Here is a 21540-nt window from a genome sequence, read left to right as displayed (position 1 = left end):
TTGGATCTTCTTAAAAACATTGGTAAGTTCCCAGAGCCAGATGCAATATACCCCAGGTTGCTATGGGATAGCTATGATCTTTGAGCCCTCTTTGGCTATGTGGGATGCCACATGGAAAATGTGGCCCTTTGTTTAAAAAAGGTAATAAAATCCTGGGAATTATAAACCAGTGAGTCTTAAGTGTGTAACCTAATGGAGAGAATTCTTAAAGAAGTACAGTCTTCTCAGGATAGTCAGCATGGCTTTGTGAAGGTAAGGTCATGCCTCATGAGTTCAATTGAGTTTTTTGAGACGGTAACAAAAGAAATTGATGAGGGTAAGGCAGTAGATGTGGTCTACGTAGATTTTAGTAAGGTATTTGATAAGGTCGTCCATGAGAGACTCGTTCAGAAAGTCAAGAGGTATGAGATCCATGGAACCTTGGCTGTGTGGATTAAAAATTGGCTTGCATGTAGAAAGCAAAGAGGAATAGTGGATGGAGAGTATTCTGCTTGGAGGTCAATGACTAGTGGAGTTCCACAAGGATCTGTTATTAATGACCTGGATGAAGAGGCGGAAGGATGGGCCAGTAAGTTTGCAGATAATACGAAGGTTAGAGGAGTTGTGGATGAAGCTGAAGGTTATCGTAGGTTACAAAAGGAAAAGCCCAGCTGGAGTTCAGTCCAGATAAGTGTGAGGTGATGCATTTTGGAAGGTCAAACCAGAAGGCTGTTAATGGTCAGATGCTTAAGAGTATGGAACAACGGAGGGATTTGGGTTTCAAATCCGTACATTTCTCAAGGTCATCACGCAGGGGGAGGAAAAAACAGCAGTGAGTGAGGGGCTTGTAAAGTGATCCAAGAGCTCCCCGAGGAAAAGAGAATAAAAGACAGATAAAAGAAGATTCCCGAAAGTAAGAAAACAACCAGAAAAACAAACAGAAGAAAAAGCGAGAAGATGGAAAAAAGAACAAAAACACCAAAAGAAGGAGGAAAGGACTCACCACGTGGTGGAGATGGAGAGGCTGATCCTGGGCCTACTAGAACGGCAGTGACAGTGGAGCGCCAGAGAAGAGGGCCCCGAAAAGGTTCATTCACCTGTGTGGTGAAGGTCGTGACTGAGGTGACGGGAATGTTGGCGTGTGGATTACAGAGGACAGCAGGAGTGATTGGGGCCCGTGGAAATGAGGAAATGGAAAAGTTGAGGCAGTGTCGGAAGGAAGAGTCGCCGGACCTGGCGGGCGATGGGAACAATGTGACCCTGGAGGCATGGGGACCCGGTGGAGAGAGGAGAGGTCAGGAGGTGCGGGCAGCATCAGCCCAACAACTTCTGACAGTGATCAGGAAGAGGCAGAAAGAGGGAAAGAAAAGAAGCAGAGAACAAGGACTGAGAGACAAGGGGGCTGGGGGAAGGAGATCGAGAGATTGATGCCCACCACCAGGGACATTATGGAAGTTATTCAAAAAATGCAAAATAATATTAAAAACATTGGTGGTGGGTGAGATTGAAATTAAAGAAATGTTAAGTAATGTGACTGAAAGGGTAACAGTGATGAGAGACTAGATAGGGTGGAAGAGAGATTAGAAAGGATGAATGTGTGGATAAGAGAGGGAAAATATGGGAAAAAATTGATTCTTTAGATAATTATAGCAGGAGAAATAATATGAAGATAGTGGGAATGAAGGGTGCAGAGGGGAGAGACCCAGTGGGATTCTTTAAAAAATTTATACCAGAAATACAGGGAGAGACCAAATTGGGGATAATTTGGAAATAGAAAGAGTCCACTGGTCTCTTGCCCCTGCCCAAACCCAGATCAAAGACCCCACTCTGTCCTGGGTCAAGCTCCTTTGCTACCAGGTCAGGGAGCAAATTTTATGGGCAGCAGCAAGGGGAGCAAAGGAGAGGAGGGGCCAGCTGAATACGAGGGGGAAATGATCCTCTTTTAACCATAACCATAATAACCATTTACGGAGTGGAAACAGGCCATGTCGGCCTTTCGAGTCTGCACCGGTTCACTAGAACTCCACTAGCTCAAACCTCCCGCTCTCCGCCAATAACCCTCCAACCCCCTTACCTCCATGTACACATCCAACCTTCTCTTAAATGACAGAAGGGACCCTGACGCAACTATCTCATTCAGAAGATCATTCCATTCTGCCACCACTCGCTGAGTGAAAAAAACCACCTCTAATATTTCTCCAAAAGTGTTACCACCTTACCCTTAACTCATGGCTTCTTGTTCCAACCTCCCCTGCCCTTGGGAAAAGAGTCTGTTTATGTCTAGTCTATCTATTCCTTTCATAATTTTAAATACCTCTATCAAGTCCCCTCTCAGTCGTCTACGTTCCAATGAATAAAGTCCCATTCTCCGGATATTAGTGTGACACTATTCAGGCGCAGGAAGGATTTTGATCCAGTTTTTAAAAATCTAAAGCAAAAGGGATAGAGTTCACCCTCCTTCACCCTGCAACCTTAAAAATAACAAGTCCAGGAATTCTTTGTGGATGCTAGAGAGGCAATGAATTAGGTTAAAATCCTGCCGCCCTCGCAGGATTAAATGTAAATATTAATGGGAAAGAAATTAAGATAATGGGTTGTATATACTGCAAATGATAAGAACATAGAGGGGAATGTTTTATTGTTGTATTGGCCTAAACATAAATGTCAAAGATAAATAAAGAATACGGAGAGCTCTGAGTAAAAGGTAGATGGGTGCAGTAAGCACACTCCATAATAAATTGGTGCCAGTTGTGTGGGATTGGGTGCTCGGAAAGGAAAGGGAGGGCAAGGAGGAAGAGGAGAAGGGGGGGCACCAGGGGATGTTTCTGGGTTTTTTTTTGTCAGATTTGTTGGTTTAGTTTTTTTTTAGTTGGTTTAGGTTTTATTTGGAGCGCAATTTTGTAAGTTTCAACATAAATGGGATAAACGGAGCGATTAAAAAGTATTGGCACACCTATAAAAATATGCAGCTAGTTATTGCATTTCTACAGGAGACCCACCTCATAAATGAAGAACACGGGTGGGTGGGCCAGGTTGTGATGCTCTCCTGTGGCTGTCCTCATAGGGAAAAATGTTTCAGTGGTGGTCTGAAGTGTGGTTGCTGACCCGGCTGGGAGATTGTGAGGATCCGCTGTCAAATATACTATGATCCATGGACACTTGTCTTTGCTCCAAATTTCGATGATACATTTCTAAAGGTAACAGAGGGATGTGAAAATGTTTTGATTGGAGGAGATTTTAACTTTTGTCTTGATCCGGTCATGGACAAGTCAGCGAGGAAAGTAACAAGGGCCAAGGGCAGCTAGGTCTACCCTGGCCTTTATGAAAGAGCTAAATTTAATAGACGTCTGGAGAAGGCAGAATCCAAGATAGGGGGATTACTTCTTTTACTTGAGACAACACGATTCCTACACTACAAATTTATTTATATTTGGCATCTGCCCAATTCGAGGGTGGGATAGTACGCGGCTCGGTTACTGGCTAACCATTCACCCATGACTCTTCTAATGCCGATAAGCAGGCCGCGGCGTATAGATGCCGCTTTAACTCATTGCTGTTGGAAAAAACAGAATTTTGTATCCTCATTAGAGCTTAGATTTGTTCTGTGAGATGAACTGTCCCTCTACAACCAATAGTTTCCTATTATGGGACACATTAAAGGCTTATTTAAGGGGCAGATAATTGGATTAAAAGGTATTAAAAAGGACTCGTGTCATTGGAACAACTGAGGAATAAGTATGATTTGTCGAATAAAATCTTCTGCTATCTTCCATTAAGATCTTTCTTAAGGGATAATTTGGGACCCTGCCCGGGTGTAGTGACATCGAGATTCTAATTCGAAAGGGGAATGTGCGGTAAATTTATTTCTATGATGTATTTCACATTCCAAAGTGAGGGTCCGAAGCTGGGTTTACACAGGTGGGCACAACTATCCACGAGCGATGTTGGTCGGATCTGTGTCGGGACAGCATGCAGTATGACAGCTGGTATTGATGGCAGGAACAGGTTGGTGCAGTACAATTTCCTGCATCAATTGTATCTCACACCTCAAAATTACATAAATCTAATTCAGAAAAATGCTTTAGGTGTGGTGTCGAGATTGGAACCTTTATCCATTCAACCTGCCTGTGTAAAGGTGAGATCCTTCTGGGAGGACCTGTGGGACATTCTGAAAAAAGAGAAGTTGATTACAAAGGTGGATTTTCCACAGGATCGGAAATTGTACCTTCTGGGGAACATCATGGATGTGTGTTTTGAACTGTCCAAATACCAAATTCAGTTTGTGAAAGTCGCTTTGGCAGTTGCCAGGAAACTGCATGAACTGCCAGTCCTCCAAAGTGCAGGTTCACCTGAGATCGCCAACACAGACTTTTGAATTATTGTGACGCAGGTTCAGCCATGTACATATTGACATAGTGGGACCATTACCAGTTTCCCATGGGATGAGATACTATTTAACCATGGTTGACCATGAGGTGGCCTGAGGAGGCCCTGCTGGCTGATACCACCACAGAAACCTGTACCAGAGCACTCAGTGATGCATGGGTGTCCTGATTCAGGGTCCCAGAGCACCTAACCTCAGACGGGGGCACAATTCACCCCTGAGTTCTGGGCAGCGCTGGCTAACTTCCTGGGGATACAGCTCCACCACACCACGGCATATCACCCTCAGACCAATGTGTTGGTGGAGCGCTTTCAAAGCACCTCAAGGCAGCTTTGATGGCCTAGCTCAAGGGTCCCAACTGAGTGGATGAACTGGTGCCTCGGTACACTGAAGGAGAACTTCAACGCCTCGGCGGCAGAGATGGTCTATGGCACGCCCTTAATCATTCCTGGGGAGATCTAGCCCACGATAAACGCTCAAAAGACCCTGTGTCACCACCAAGCAGCTAGCCCAAGCACAACATCCCCAGGGACTTGTCAGTACGTATTTGTGAGAAGGGGCGCACACCGGCCATCCCTACAATGACCTACAAGGGGCCCAACAGGGTTATCAGGGACAACGGTCCACCTTTGCCCTTGACATCAGCGGTAAGGAGGAGACCTTTACCATCAACCAGTTAAAGCCGGCATATCTAGTCTGTAATGAGCTGGTCTCCACCCCTTCCCTGCAACACAAGGCAACAGACAATGGCCCGATTACCAGATCCGGGTGGGGGGGGGGGGGTGGCATGTAGCGGCCCGTGCGCGAAGATGCGGACTGGCCCTCAAAATGGCTGGTGTCCTCGTGGACTTGGGGGTGACGCCCGGTGATCTCTGATGACATGGGGCCCTGACATCAGCGCTGGGGGCCATATAAGCCCAACAGCCAGAGCAATAAACCAGTTGTTTTCCAAGGATTTGTTGTGCATGTCATTCTTCTCCAAGCTTGTGTAGCACGATCGCTACAACACCATGGAATTTGGAGATACAGTTCTATTCCCCTGGAGAAAATCACATACAATTTGAGGAGGAAACATGACAAGTTCGTGAGGGTGTGGCCAACATATCTACAGCACATAGATATGCAGATATCTTCCAAATAAAAGAAAGGTTAATATCAGTACTAATAGTGAAATGACAGATAAATGTCAGGGCTCAGGCAACATGCTCTTGTTTTGTATCTTTTTCATTTCATGTTACTTTGGGTTTATATTTAGTTCTGTAGCGTGTGCGCTACCACGAGGTGTGTAAAGAATGACACACACCCGAGAGGTCGAATTCGACTGATTTCTTGCACTGGCACCTCTGCTTATATTTTCTCCCCGCTGCTGGCCAGAGATTGGTCGGCATTCCCGCTGTTGCTCGTTTCCCACCATGTGGGTGGTCACTTGGGACAAAGGTCATTGACCCCCACAGGGTCTGTGCAGTCTCTGTGGACATTGGCCATCTTGTGCACCGAGTTGCATCCCAGTTAGCAGGCCACTACACAACCCCCCCCCCCCCCCCCGAATCGGCAATTGGCGCGCTGTTTGCCACTTTCGGTGGCCTATCTCTGCATCACGGGGGCTGAGTGAAGACTGGTTGGCTAATGTGCAGATGTTCTGGTTTGAGGTGGTCATTGGTGAAAGTCTTCCTTACAAACAATATACAACACACGTCGACCCATTGTGCCTACCTTATATGGCCCCTTGTACAGCGATTGCAGAAATGTCTGGTGTGCCCCCCTCCAAACGAAAAAGTGCTCACAGGTCTCTAAATTTTTAGGGACATAGGACTTAGCCTGGCCATGCTAGGGAGGCTGCAGAGGGGCTCGAGTACCCAGTCTTTCCCTCAACTTAGTCAATGAGGCGATTGTGTCCTCTGGATCCTTGGTAGCAGCCAAGATCTCCCCTAGTATCACCAAAGGCACGTTGTACACCATCTCAGCGTTGAAATCTTCTTTCGGCGTGGTGCAGATCCCCTGGAGGACCCAGGTTAACTCATCTGTCCTGTTCATCCCCTTGAGCTGAGTCATCAAGGCCACCTTTAAATGCCTGTGAAACTGCTCCACCAACCCATTGGGCTGAGGGTGGTTGGGACTCTGAACCTCAACATCCAGGTGTTAATCAGTACCCTGGTGCAGGTATCGGTGGTTGTGTCGGCCAGTGGGACTGCTTCCAGCCTCCATGTGGTGAGGAGATATCTTGCCCCACAGGAGACCAGCAGATGCCCTACAATGTCAATATGCTCGTGGCTAAACCAATGTCACACTGGCTCAAGAGTCCGGGGTCGGGGGGGTGGTGCCTTGACGTGCGTCTGCACTTTGAACGTCTAGCAGAGTGTACAGGTCTTGGCCCACTGACTGACCTGTTTCCGGAGGTCATACCAGACGAACCTACTGACCACCATTTTGACAGAAGTCTGATGGCTTGGTGCCCCAAGTTGTGCATTGCATAGAAAACCTGCTGTCTCCATGCTGTTGGCACGATGGGTTGGGGTTTGCCAATGGAGATGTAGCAGAGGAGCATCTGGTTGCCAGAAACGATGACGACATCCTCCAGTCTGAGCCAGGAAACTGCAGTCCTGTATGCCGGGATTTCAGGGTCTTCTTGCTGTGCCCTGGCTAGAGCTGAATAGACTATTCCCTGGGACAGAGTTTGGATGGATTCAATCGCGGGGCAAGACAGTGTGTCGGCCACCACGGTGGTCTTACCTGCAAATGTTTGGACGTCTGGTGAATTCAAACACATATGAGAGGTGTCACTGCTGCCTGGCCGACCATAGGTCTAACACTTTATGGATGGCAAGGTTAATGGTTGTAGACTGTGAAGACCCTGACTTGTCTACCTTCCAAGAAATATCTGAAATGCCTGACTGCCAGGTTCAACACCAATAGCTCCTGGTCAAAGGTACTGTATTTGAGTTCGGGTGGCCAGACGTGTCTGCTAAAGAAGGCCAGGGGCTGCCTTTGCCTTTCAATGAATTGCTCCAGTGCGCCTCCTACTGCTGTGCTGCAGGTGTCTACTGTGAAGCAGATGTCACCTTTGGCCTGGGGTGTAGCAGAAGGGTGCCGCTGGTCACTGCGTCTTTGGCCTCCTGGAATGCCTTCAAGGCCTCATTGTCCCAGGTAATGTCTTTACCTTTCTCAGCCATGAGTGTGAAAAGGGGGCGCATGGCAGTATGAATTGGTGATAAAAGATAATCATACCGGCAAATTCATGCAACCCCTTCACTGTGTGGGGCCTGTTGATTCAATGTCCCAGGAAGTCCATTGTTTCCAACCCGAACTGGCACTTAGCAGGGTTTATAGTTCCTGCATCTGGTGCTCAGTTGCCTTAGATGGGTGCCCTGTGTGATTGCAGATGGGTGAACTTCGTGGGGGGTTGGGGAGGGGCTTTGTCAAAATTTGGTGCATTAACTGCTTCGGTTCAATAGATGAAAGCTGGCATCACAATTGAAGGGAATTCCACCAGGATCCATGTAAATGCATTGTCGTATAGAGTAATGGAGTCGAGGTGGGGGGCAGGTAACTTGGCTTCCCCGGAGCAATGTTTGAAAAGTCCTAGCGTGCACCAAGTGCCACTCTTTAAGGTGTACCAGCAGGCAGAGGGCTCACAGGAAGTCTGCTCCCAGGAGCAGTAATGCTACAGCTCCAATCGTGAATGTCCATGTGAACCAGTTGCTACCAAAGAGGAGGGGCAAGGTGCGGGTGCCAAACTTTTGTATGGTGGTGTTTGCTGCCCTCACTCCTGAGCCCAGTTTGCCGTTCTGGGTGTTTAGGCCGATGGGGGAAGAAGACATTTCAACACCGGTGTCAATGAGAAAGCACCTTCCTGACAGTGACATGAGGAGGCTATTGTGTTGGCCAACTGCCACAACCATTAAGGATGGTTGGCCATGGCATTTCCCTGAAATAAATAGGGTGGGCGGCATTGATGGTCCCCCACATCCCATCATTGGTGATAGTAAGTTTTTTTGGGTTGGAGGGGTCCATTTGCCTCCTAATTTGTTTATCCTTGTTGTCGGCTATGAGTGTGGCCTAGCGATCTGCTGTACCGAGGCACCATGTTCCCTCTTCACACTCCAAAGCATGTCTGCCTGGGCTATGACTTTCCTGCGTTTGCTGACGTCCTCGTCAGCGAGCAAGAGTTGGATATCAGCAGGTAGCTGCTCCAGGAAATTCAGCAAAGCTGAGCATCTCAATCATGAGGGTGGATGGATCCTTGTCCTGTAAACCATCCATAAGCAACAATCGGCACTCGCACCATTAGATAATAGCTCCTTGAGGCACCTATAAATCACCTAGATAGGAATAATAACGATAACAAAGGTAGGATGGAGATTAGGGTAAAAGGTAGAAAAGAGAATATATGTGAGGGTCATTCTCTGAAATGCATATATTTTAATGCAAGAAGCATAGTGAACAAGGTAGATGAGCTTAGAGCATGGACAGATACTTGGGGTCATGATATTGTGCCAATTAGTGAGACCTGGCTACAGGAAGGGCAGGACTGGCAACTTAATATTCCAGGATAAATTTGTTTTAGATGTGATAGATCAGGGGGTAAAAAAGGGGGAGGAGTTGCTCTGCTTGTTAAGGAGGACATTACTGCCATGAGGTGGCAGGATGGTCTGGAGGGATCGTCCAGTGAGGCTGTTTGGGTGGAATTGAGGTATAAAGGAGGCATGAAGGTGCTAATAGGAGTGTATTACAGACCACCAAATGGGCCAAGAAAATTAGAGGAACAAATTTGTAGGGAGATAACGTATATGTGTGAGAATAATAAGGTAGTGATCATGGGAGATTTTAACTTCCCTCACATTGATTGGGGTACCCATATAATTAGAGGGCTGGATGGGTTAGAGTTCGTTAAATGTGTTCAAGATTGTTTTCTAAATCAATTAGTAGAAGAACCGACTCGGGACGTGTAATACTGGATCTCCTGTTAGGGAACGAACTAGTTCAGGTATCGGACATTAATGTTGGAGAACAAATTGGATCTAGTGATCATAACTCTGTTAGTTTTAGGGTAGTTTTAGGGAAGAGCAAGGAGAGGCCTAAAGTTGAGGTTCTGGATTGGAGAAGAGCAAATTTTGAAGGAATAAGAGGGGATTTGGGAGTATTGAGTGGGACAGGATATTTTCAGGTAAGGATGTAAATGAAAAATGGAGGATATTCAAAAAAGAAATTTTGAGGGTAGAGTAGATATGTCCTAGTGAGGATCAAAGGAAAGGCTGGAAGTCATAGGGAGGCTTGGTTTTCGACGAATATTGGAAATTTGGTTAGGAGAAAAAGGGAGGTGTACAAGAGGTATAAAGAGCAAGAAGCTGAGAATTTGAAGGAGGACTACAAGGAATGTAGAAGGAATCTTAAGAAAGAAATTAGAAAGGCCAAAAAAAGGCACGAAGAGGCTTTGGCAGACAGAGTAAAAATAAATCCAAAGGGTTTCTATAGGTACATTAAAAGTAAAAGATTAGTGAGGGATAAAATTGGATCCCTTGTAGATAGCGAGGGTAGGCTGAGTGAGAAGTCAGAGGAAATGGGGGAAATTTTGAATGATTTTTTTGCCTCGGTATTCACTAGGGATTTTGAACCAGTTGAAGTAAAGAAAAATAGTGGGAAGGTCATGAGGCATATAAGGATAACCGAGAAGGTAGTGATGGCTGTGTTGAAAAAGATATAAAGGTGGATAAATCTCTGGGACTGGACAAAATATTCCCAAGGACACTCAGGGAGACTTGTGGACAGATAGTGGGGCCATTAACAGAGATATTTAGGATGTCACTGGCCACGGGGGTAGTGCCAAAGGATTGGAGGGTGGTGCATGTGGTTCCGCTGTTTAAGAAGGGGTCCAAATGTAAACCTGGGAATTATAGGCCCATGAGTCTGACGTCTGTGGTGGGTAAGTTGATGGAAAGTGTTCTGAGGGTGCTATTTACAAATTTTTGGAGGTACAAGGATTGATAGGGAGTAATCAGCATGGTAGATCATGCTTGACAAACCTGATTGAGTTTTTCCAGGGGGTTACAAAAAAGGTTGATGAAGGGAAAGCTGTGGATGTTGTCTATTTGGACTTTAGTAAAGCTTTTGACAAAGTTCCCCACAGGAGGTTAGGAAAAAAGGTGGAGGCATTAGATATAAATAAGGAGGTAGTGAAATGGATTCAGCAATGGTTGGATGGGAGGTGTCAGAGAGCAGTGGTAGAAAATTGTTTGTCCAATTGGAGGCCAGTGACTAGTGGAGTTCCTCAGGGATCGGTCCTGGGTCCACTATTGTTATATATATTAACGATCTGGAAGTAGGGGTCGAGAATTGGATAAGCAAGTTTGCGGATGTTACAAAGATTGGTGGTGTTGTGGACAGTGAGGAAGATTACCGTAGATTAAAAGGTGATTTAGGAAGGCTGGAGGTGTGGGCTGAGATATGGCTGATGGAATTTAATACAGATAAGTATGAGGTGTTACATTTTGGAAAGGCAAATCTAAATAGGTCATATGCATTAAATGATAGGCTATTGAGATGTGCAGAGCAACAAAGGGATTTAGGAGTTGTGGTAAATAGTATCCTCAAGGCTGATACTCAGGTAGATGGTGTGGTGAAGAAGGCATTTGGAATGTTGGCCTTAAATCGGAGTATTGAATTCAAGAGTAGGGAGGTTATGATGAAATTGTACAAGACATTGGTGAGGCCAAATTTGGAGTACTGTGTACAGTTTTGGTCACCAAATTATAGGAAAGATATAAACAAAATAGAGAGAGTGCAGAGAAGGTTCACGAGAATGTTGACAGGATTTCAAGGTTTGAGTTACAGGGAAAGGTTGTGCAGACTGGGGCTTTTTTCTCTGGAGCGTAAAAGATTGAGGGGGGACTTGATAGAGGTGTTTAAGATTTTAAAAGGGACAGACAGAGTAAATGTGGATAGGGTTTTTCAATTAAGAGTGGGGGAGATTCAAACTAGAGGACATGGTTTAAGATTGAAGGGACAAAATTATAAGAGGAACATGAGGGGAAATTTCTTTACGCAAAGAGTGGTGGGGATGTGGAATGAGCTTCCGGCAGACGTGGTGGAGGTGGGATCATTGGTTACATTTAAGGAAAGACTGGATAGTTATATGGATAGGAGGGGACTAGAGGGGTATGGACCGGGTGCTGGTCAGTGCGACTAGGAGGGTGGGAATTTGTTACGGCTTGGACTAGTAGGGCCAAACTGGCCTGTTCTGTGCTGTAAGTGGTTATATGGAGGCAATTGTATTTGCCGTGTGCCAGAGGCTGCCACAGGAAGTCATCCACTGTTACTGCCGTGTCCTGGTCGAGCGAGCTCACTGGGCCTCGGCCTATTTGAAATATACGTGTGGCTGCGACACCCAGAACATTGGCAGCTTCAACACAACCACGTGAAGAGCCGCTTGGTCCATCATCTTAGGGTCCAACAGCCGGTTGGACCTGCTGGGGTCACTAATTTAGTGCGCGCGCTACCACAAAGTGTGGAAAGAACATACACCCACAAGGAGTCGAAAACAAAGATTGATTTAATGCACTGGCAGCTGTGCTTATATTATTTCCTGCTGCTGATGACAGGAGTGACATCACAGCAGCACCAGCCTCTGATTGGTCGACGTTCGTGCTGTTGTTCATCTCCCGCCGTCCAGGTTGTCACCTGGGACAAAGGTGGTTGGCCCCTGTGGGGTCGCCGCATTAGTTGGCAATCTTGTGTACCAGGTCATGTCCCGGTTAGTGGGCCACTGCAGTTCCATTAAGGATCTGACTATAGATTTTTGGTTCTTTGTTTAATTTACATCTTTTCCTATTAGAGAATGGGAGGGAAGGGAGATGGGTGAGGGGAAGGGGTTCTGAATGTATCATTGTTGAGAAGATTGAATTGTTGTTTTGGATTTTGAGTCTTGGAAAAATAAAATATTCAATAAAAGGTCACTGCTCAGGTTGGTAGGATCATTAAGAAGGCTGATTGGATGCTGGGGATTGAGTTCAGGAGTAGAGAGGTTGTGTTGCAACTCAAGAAATCTCTGGTGAGACCACTTTTGAGTATTGGGTTCATTTCTGGTCACCTCATTATACGAAGCTGTGGAGAAGCCAGGATGTTTCCTCAATTGAAATTAAGTCTTATGAAGTAAGGTTAGCAGAGCTGGGACTTATCTCTTCGGAGTGGAGAAAAAGGAGACAATAGGAGCCTACAAGATTATGAGAGACATAGGTGGCATTTTCCTAGGGCAGGAGTAGCAAACACCAGAGGATGTGTAGAAAGTGAAGGGAGAGAAGTTTTGGGATAATTTCTTTTACACAAGAGTTGTGGGGGCCTGGAATGCCTTGCTGGGAGTGGTGGTGGAGACTGGAATATTAAGGGCATTTAAAAGTCACTGAGGCAGGCAGATGGAGGAAGGAAAAATAGGGTCTGGGTGTCATGTGGGGAAGGATAGGTTTACATGGGTCAGCACAACACTGTGGACCAAAGGGCCTGTCCTGTTGACGTTTCCAAAGAACGTGAATCGAATTTCTTCATTCATCCCAAGAACTGGGCCGGTCAGTGAGTCCTCTGGACTGCCTCCAATCCCAGAACATTCTTCCATAAGGATGTGTCCTCATATGCGTCCTCACCAGCTCCGTCTGATTACAACACTTCCATTTCCTCACTCCAACCTGTTCCCCGACCACAAGCCCCCGCTGCCTGCGCATACTTGGGTCACGTGTCGTCCTTCCCCCTTGATTCCTTGCACCATGCTGAGCTGTGTTGCAGCAGTCTAACAGTTCCCATGGCGACTTGCCCTCAAACCTGTTCGCCGTCAAATGTGTCTGCACTCGTGTGTGTTGGGGGGGGGGGGGGGGGGGTGGTGGTTTGTAATGCTTGCTGCTCCAGTCCTGACATCCTGCCACAGAACACTGAGAGCTCCCAGGAGTTTGGATGACCAGTTTATTACATGAACCAAATACAGTGGTGAAAGTATAATACATGAGTGCTGGAGAAACTCAGCAGGTCACGCAGTGTCCAAAGGCTTATAACCAACGTTTTGGGCCTGAGCTCTTCGTGGTTTCATTGCACATCCCATTCCCACACTGACATGTCTGTCCACAGCCTCCACAAATTGGAGGAACACCACCTAATATTCGGTCTGGATGCCCTCCAACTAGACAGTCTCCAGTTCCCATTAAACCCTCACCCTGAGTCTCTTTCCTCCAGCTCCCCACCCTCTCCATAAGGAGCTAGCCACTCCCCTGATCACCTCAACTTTTTGTCTCTTCTGCCCTCTGGCCTGGATCCCCTACCCCTCCTCCCCCAGCCTTTGTATTGAGACAGATTTTTACTCATACCTCAACAAAGGGCTCAGGCCCAAATCCTCGCTTATATCTCTTTGTTTCACATCAACGCTGCAAGCCAGCACGTTTATGTATTGCACTACAATCACTGCGCCCGCAAGACTTTACTGTTTCACAATAGGGAAACATTCTTTTTCGTGCCATCCAAGCATCAACCCATTCTTAAGTGTCACAGGCACACCAAAACGACCAGGTTTTGCAAGTCTGACAGCAGTGATGGAATGTGGAGGTTGTGTGGCACCAAGTGACAGTTCTTTCTCTCCCACGGATTCTGCCTGTGCTACTGAGTTCCTCCAGCAGACTGGGCGACCCAACCCTCACTGCTTGGCGAGTCCTCGGCTCCAGATCCCAGTCTCTGCCCTCTCCTGGGACACCGTACCGGGAGATGCTGGGGTTAGTGTGTCTGTTCACAATCTCCTGCCATTTCTAAACAGGGTACATCCTGGGGACAGGGACATGGGAAAACAGAGTGTTGCTGTTTTTCCTGGGGATGTGTGCAATTGCTGGGGACTATTGGGGCCCTGGGGTATAAGGAACCTGTTGGCAAGGATGGGGGGAGGGGAGGACATACTGTGCTCTTATGCCTAGTGAGGGAGACAGGTACTCCTGTTACTGATCCTAACACTTGTTTGTTTCCCAGCATCGTCACCGCATCTGTCGGCAGTTCAAGCAGAGCCTGCAGTGAGGCCGATGCAAGATACAATCAGCCCGGAGTCCCCCATCCCACTGGCACCTGGCAGGGAGGAGACTGCTCTGGCTTACTGCACTTTTCAAATGCCTTTCTCTGCACCCAAACAAGAGTTTGGGTGCAACTTCAGTGCGGAGGGAGCTTCACTCTGTGTCTGACCCCAGGATTGTGTGACTGAACGGCACGGAGGGAGTTTCGCTGTGTCTGACCCTGGGAGTGTGTGATGGGACAGTACAGAGGGAGTTTCACTCTATGAGTGAGTTTCGCTCTGTGTCTGACCTTGGGAGTGTGTGACTGGACAACATGGAGTGAGTTTCACTCTGTGTCTGACCCTGGGAGTGTGTGATGAGATGGTGTGGAGGGAGCTTCACTGTGCCTGCCAGATCTGTTCTGTATTCATGCCTTTTATCTAATAAAATCCACAAGTTGACCCACACCGATGCAGTGTGCTTTTGTGTTGTGGGTCCACACATTTCGTGTGGCGAAGCCCTGCATCGCACCCTGTGAGCTGAGCAAGTTGGTGCCTGGATTCTCGTCGTGGACATGATACATGTTCCAGTGAGTGGGGCCTCTCCCTGCAACATTAACCAGGTTCACACCGGTGACATGGGAAAGACACCATATCAAGGCTCACCCCACTTCTGGTGGGGCTACCCCCAACATGAGTCTGCACCAACACCCACACTGCCCCCATGCCAGGAGCCCTGGTCCTACCTGCACCCCCTCCAGTCTTTGCTCCAAAAAGACCAGTTGGAAAATCAGTGGGATGGAGTGCTGTCGGTGCTAGCAACCAAGGTTGGTGCTCTGTCCGACCCTGTGGGAGGGAACTGCTGGTCTACAGAGATTGAGGAAGACGGGTGGGCTCAAACTCCTGGCCCCAAACACAGTGGTTTCCAGCCACCCAGACAGAGCCTCTGACCTTGCTCCCTGACTTCTGTTGAGACACCATGTCTGGACAAGTAGGACCGGAGGGGAAGAGAGAGGAAACGAGTTTCATCTGCGTTTATTTACAACGTGCAGAAAAGTCCTCGTCACACAGGCCCCATGCACAGGCAAGGGCAGCATCAAACATGTCAGTTTGTCCTCCCACACAACCTAGGGAGAGCATGGGCTTGCCGAGCTAGCGAGCATCCGATCCACCCCAGCGTCCCCATCTTCCACTGCACAAGGGCTGACAAGGATGTGGTGGAACTGTCCGGAATATGGAGATTTCTGGCACAGCTCAGTGCTCGTCTGCAGCAGGACCCTCGAAGGCAGGAGACCACACAGAACCCCACTGCTCCAACCCCTGCCCCAGGGTGTGGTAACTGGGAAGAGAGGACCCCCACCCATCCTCTGGCCCACCTGCCCCACAGACACTGACAGAACCAGCATTGCTTTAAAAAAATGAGCAAAACTTGCAACTTTGACAATAAATCTTTTTGGAAACTTGCCATCCCTCCCCCACACCTCTCGTTCCTTGGGGACACCAGAGGCCCCCTGCTTCACCGGTCCGTGATGGTTTCAGTGGGAGGGGAGGGGCCCCTACCCAGCTCGCCTGGCTAGGGTGCCATCCAGAAAGGCATCTGCTGCTGGGGGCGCTGGGCAGGCAGGGTGTAGCAACAGCCAGCGCTCCAGCTTTGTGCCGCGCCGGGCCGCCTCCCAGCGAGTTGGTCCTCCTCTACCGCTGGCTCCCTGCCATAGGCAGGCCGGATCTCCCCCTCGTACCCTCGCCTCACCTTGGCCGCGGGGTGCTCGGGGCCACCTAGAGAGAGGCAGAGACACAGGCACGCACGCACGCACACAACACGCCACAGCAGGCATAAAAACAGCTCAGGAGAGAAAAACCAGTTTGTTATTGAGGAGGGGGGTGGTTTACCATCACGGGGAACAAGGCACAGGGCAATCCGGAGACATGGGCAGATCGGCAGAGGCAGCATCGGGATGGGGGGGGGGGTGGTGGGGAGGGGGGAAGGGAAGATAGAGAAAGAGAGAGACAAACAAACAGAAAGGCTGTGTTAGAATGGACTTCAATAACTCTCCTATATCTGTTGCTCCAAACATCAATAAGACCAAAAGACAGGAGCAGGCAGAGGCTATTCAGCCAATCGAGTCTTCCCCACCATTTAAACAAGCTAATGCATTTTTCCACGGCACAGCTTTCTCCCCATAATCTTTGATGCCCTGGCTAATCAAGAACCTTTCAATCTCAGCCTTAAATGCACCCAATGACCTGCCCTCCACAACCACCTGTGGCAACAAATTCCCGATTCATCGCCCTCAGGCTGAATAAATTTCTCCACATCTCTGTTCTAAGCGAACACTTTTTAATCCTGAAGTTATGCCTTCTTGCCTAAGCTCTCCCACCATGGAAAACAACCTTTCTACATCTATTTTGTCTATGCTTTTCAACATGTAACATTGAAATCCCCCTCATTCTCCTAAATTCCAACGAGTACAGGCCAAAATCCATCAAAACTCCTCATGTGATATCCCTCTCATTCCCAGAATGATCCTGTGAACCTCTTCTGAACTCTCCCCAACATCAGCACAGCCTATCTTAAACGAGGAGCCCTAAACTGCTCACAATACTCCACTGGAGGTCCCACCAGGGCCTTATAAAGCCTCAACATCACATCCCTGCTCTTATAGAACCATAGAACTTTACAGCACTGAAACAGGCCATGAGTGTCCCTACCAAACTATTATTCTGCCTTGTCCCACTTACCTACACCCAGTCCATAGCCCTGCCATCCATATTCTTCTTAAATGTTGAACAAAATTGAGCACACATTCACTGCCTCCTAAACTTTTCCCCTTAACAGACGTCCTGGTTCATATCTCAGTGGAAAAACCCCAGCTCCAATTTTCTTTCTATCCCCCTCATAATTTTAAATACCTCGATCAAATCTCCCTTCATTCTTCTATGCTCCAGGGAAAAAAGTCCTAACCTGCTTAACCTTTCCCTGTAACTCAGCTCCTGAAGTCCAGGCAACATCCTAGTAAATCTTTCTATCTTACTGATATCTTTCTTGTAGTTGGGTGACCAAAACTCCACACAATGCTCCAGATTTGGCCTCACCAATGTCTCATACAACATAACATCCCAACTCTTACACTAAATATTTTGATTTATGAAGGCCAATATGCCCAAAGCTCTTACAACCCTATCCCTGTGATGCCACTTTCAGGGAATGATGTATCTGCATTCCCAGATCCCTCTGATCGACCGCATTCCTCAGTGCCCGACCATTTACCATGTATGTCCTTCCGAGTACAGCACCTCACATTGGTCTACATTAAACTCCATCTGTCATTTTGCAGCCCAGATCTCTCTGCAAGCTTTGAAAGCCTTCTTTGCGTCATCTGCCAACTTGCTGATCCAATTTACCACTTTATGATCTAGATCAGTGGTTTTCGAACTGTTCCCTGCTCACATTTTACCTTAAGCAATCCCTATGTCACCGGGGGTCTGTAATTAGTAAAGGATTGCTTAAGGTGGTATGTGAGTGGGAAGGGAAGGGACCAAACTGTTACTGAAATACTTTGCTGGAGAAAAATTGTCATTGGCCCATTTCCTTTTGAGTTATGAAATGGTGCACATAATGAGTCAATCAGGGACTATTAAAATAGTGGTTTTCAAACTTTTTCTTCCCACTCACATAGCACCTTAAGCAATCCATTACTAATCACATGGCATAGGGATTACTTAACATGGAATTTGAGTTGACGGGGGCAGTTTAAAAACCACTGATCTAGATTAAGGAGAATCCCAAGGTGTTCTGTGCATATGGTGAAGAACAGAAGGATGACGAGAATGAAGGTGGGGCTGCTAAAGGATAAAGGAGGCAACATGTGCCTGGAGGCGGAGGAGATTGGGGAGCTCCAAACTGAATACTTTGCTACAGTATTCACATGAGAAAAGGACCTTGATCAGGGTGAAGTTGGAATAGAACAGGTTTCTTTTTGCTGGATAATGTTGAGATTCAGGAAGTATTGGATCTTCTTAAAAAATTAAGATTGCTAAGTCCCTAGTGCTGGAAGTGATATAACCTGTGGGAAGTGAGAGAAGAGATAGCTGGGGCAGAAGCTATGACCTTTTATGTCGCAGGGATGTGTCGGAATTTGGAGAATGGCAAATGTAAGCCCCTTTTTTAAAAAGGAGAATCCTGGGAATTATAGACCGGTGAGTCTTACATCAGTGGTGTGCAAACTAGTGGAGAGGATTCTTAAGGTCAGGGTCTATGAACATTTGGAGAAGACCAGTCTACTCAAGGATAGTTAACATGGCTTTGTGAAGGGAAGGTCATTCCTCACAAGCCTAATTGAGTTTTTTGAGAAGGTAGATATGGACTGCATGGATTTTAGTAAGGCATTTAATAAAGGTCCCCCATGAGAGACTCATTCAGAAAGTCTTGAGGTATGGAATCCATGGAACCTTGACTGTGTGGATAAAAGATTGGCTTGCCTGTAGAAACCAGAGAGTAGTAGTGGAAGGAAAATATTCTGCCTGGATATCGGTGACTAATGGAGTACCGCAAGGATCTGTTCTGGGACCCCTGCTCCTTGATTTTTACTAAATGACCTGGATGAAGAGGCGGAAAGATGGGTCATTAAGTTTGCAGATGAGACAAAGGTTGGAGGAGTTGTGGATAGAACTGATGGTTGTTGGTTACAACAGAATATAGACAGGATGCAGAGCTGGGTGGAAAAGTGGCAGATGGTGTTCAAACTAGATAAGTGGAGGTGATGCATTTTGGAAGGACAAACCAGAGGCTGAGCATGGGGTTAATGGTCAGTTACTTGAGTGTGGATGAACAGAGGGACCTTGGGGTTCAAATCCATACATCCCTCAAGTTCGCAGAACAGGTTGTTAGGATAGTTAAGAATTCCTTTGGGATGCTGGGCTTCATTAGTTGGGTGATTGAGTTCAGGAGAGGTGATGTTGCAGCCCGACAAATCTCTGGTGAGACCACACTTGGAGCATTGTGTTAAGTTCTAGTCACCTCATTATAGTAAGGGTGTGAAATCTACAGAGAGGGTGCAGAGGAGATGGGGGAAATTTTAAATTTTTTTACTTCAATATTCACTAAGGGAAGGAATAATGAGTCAGGAAATCTGGTAGTGAGGTCATAGAAAATGTACAGATTGATGAGGGGGTCATACTGGCTATTTTAAAGAGAATAAAGGTGGATAATTCACCAGGTCATATAACAGGATATTCCCTAGGACCTTGAGGGAAGTTAGTGTAGAAATAGTGGGGGCTCTAACAGAAATATTTAAAATGTCATTAGCCATGGGGGAGGTGCCGGAAAATTGGAGGGTAGTTTATGTTGTTCCACTGTTTAAAAAAGGCTCTAAAAGTGAACCGGGTCTGTGAGTCTGATGGTGGTGGTAGGTAAATTAATGGCGAGTGTTCTTAGAGATGGAATATACAATTATTTGGATAGACAGGGACTGATTAGCAGTAGTCAACATGGTTTTGGGCATGGTAGATCATGTTTAATAAATCTTATAGAATTTTCTAGGAGGTTACAAAGAAGGTTGATGAAGGGAATGCAGTGGATGTTTAGTAAGGCCTTTGACAAGGTTCCACATAAGAGGTTAGTTGCGAAGGTTCAATCATTGGGTAGTAATGTTGAGGTAGTGAAATGGATTCAACATTGGTTGGATGGGAGATGCCAGAGAGTAGTGGTGGAAAATCCTTTGTCAAATTGGAGACCAGTAACTAGTGGAGTGCCTCAGGAATCAGTACTGAGTCCACTGCTGTTTGTCATATGATCTGGATGATAGGATTTGTAAATATGCAGATGATATGAAGATTGGTGGTGGTGTGGACAGTGAGGAATGTTTTCAAAGCTTGCAGTGGGATATAGGCCAGTTATAAGAGTGGGCAGAAAGATGATAGATGGAGTTTAAGTGTGGTGGTGGTGGCTGGAACATTAGGGGTTTAGAGTCTTCTAAACAAGCACATGGATGGAAGAAAAATAGAAGGTTATGGGGTAGGGAGGGTTTAGTACTTTCTTTAAAGGAATATATGGGTCGGCATAACATCGAGGTCCGAAGGTATAGTGTTCTGTAGATGACAAACAACAATGGTCCCAGCACTGATTCCTGAGGCACATCACTAGTCATAAGCCTCCAGTCTGAGAAGCAATCATCCACCACTACTCTCTGGCTTCTCCCACGTACCTAATGTTGAATCCAGTTTATCACTTCACCATGAATACCGAGCATCTGGACCTTCCTGACTAACCTTCCATGTGGAAGGTTCCTTGTTAAAGGCCTTGCTGAAGTCCATGTAGACAACATCCACAGCCTTTCCTTCATCAACTTTCCTGGTAACCTCTTTAAAAAATTATGATTGGATCAACACAACCTACCACATACAAATCCACGTTGATCAACCCTAAACCAAGTCCCAGGCTGTCTAAATACTGTATATCTAATCTCTTTGAATACCTTCCAATAATTTACCTACTACTGATGTCAGGCTCACAGGCCTGTAATTGCCAGGGTTACTTTTGGATCTTTTTTTAAATAATGGAACGGGAACGACTGTCCAGTCCTCCACTCCAGCACCTCACTGAGGCTAAGGACATTTTAAATATTTCCGCCAGAGCCACTGCACTTTTTACATTCACTTCCCTCAAGGTCTGAGGGAATATGTGGTCAGGCCCTTGGGATTTATCCACCTTTGTTTGGTTTAAGACAGCAAGGACCTCCTCCTCTTTAATCTGAATAGGGTCCACGACCTCACTGCTCGCTCTCCTTACTTCCCACGACTCTCTGCCTGTTTCCTGAGTTAAAACCAAAGCAAAAAAACTCATTTAAGATCTTCCCTTTCTCTTTATGGCACGATGGCATGTTCAACTTCGGGAAAAATATCAGATGCTCATCCTATGTAACAGATCTTTAAATTTTAAGCTTATTGAGTCCTTTTATCTATTTTTTTTTCGTAATTTATAAGATCAATTAGATCATGATTTATGCATTTTTTTAAAGTAGTGAATGTATCGAACCAATAACTTTGGAAGGGAAGGGGTAGAATTTGTCATGCAGTAGGGTATTAACTTTTTAAAGAACTTTTTCAAGTAACCATTACTGTTTAATTTGCCCGTTCTCCTAATCTGTCTATGTCCTTCGGCAGCCTCCTTGTTTCC

The 21540-nt window shown here is 46.6% G+C and overlaps 2 protein-coding genes across 4 annotated transcripts in view; one reads left to right on the top strand and one right to left on the bottom strand.

Moving 5' to 3' along the window:
* pmf1 (polyamine modulated factor 1) overlaps positions 1 to 14834 on the top strand; it is a 31900-nt gene extending 17066 nt beyond the window's left edge. Inside the window, exons 5-6 of one of the 2 annotated variants that reach the window (XM_069940578.1) lie at positions 7398 to 7507; positions 14351 to 14834. In XM_069940578.1, the coding sequence (XP_069796679.1) occupies positions 7398 to 7507; positions 14351 to 14576 (336 nt within the window). In that variant the 3' untranslated portion in view covers positions 14577 to 14834. The remainder of the gene's footprint in view (positions 1 to 7397; positions 7508 to 14350) is intronic. The other variant, XM_069940579.1, reaches the window with a different exon arrangement.
* The window catches only part of LOC138764512 (KH homology domain-containing protein 4-like), a 59525-nt gene continuing 51277 nt past the window's right edge, over positions 13293 to 21540 (bottom strand). Inside the window, exon 14 of one of the 2 annotated variants that reach the window (XM_069940570.1) lies at positions 13293 to 16142. In XM_069940570.1, coding sequence (XP_069796671.1) covers positions 15940 to 16142 — 203 coding nt within the window. In that variant the 3' untranslated portion in view covers positions 13293 to 15939. Of the gene's footprint in view, positions 21178 to 21540 lie in introns of both variants that reach the window. The other variant, XM_069940571.1, reaches the window with a different exon arrangement.

Source organism: Narcine bancroftii, chromosome 5, assembly GCF_036971445.1.
Source record: "Narcine bancroftii isolate sNarBan1 chromosome 5, sNarBan1.hap1, whole genome shotgun sequence".
NCBI lineage: Eukaryota > Metazoa > Chordata > Chondrichthyes > Torpediniformes > Narcinidae > Narcine > Narcine bancroftii.
This window is presented reverse-complemented; position numbering and strand designations above follow the sequence as displayed.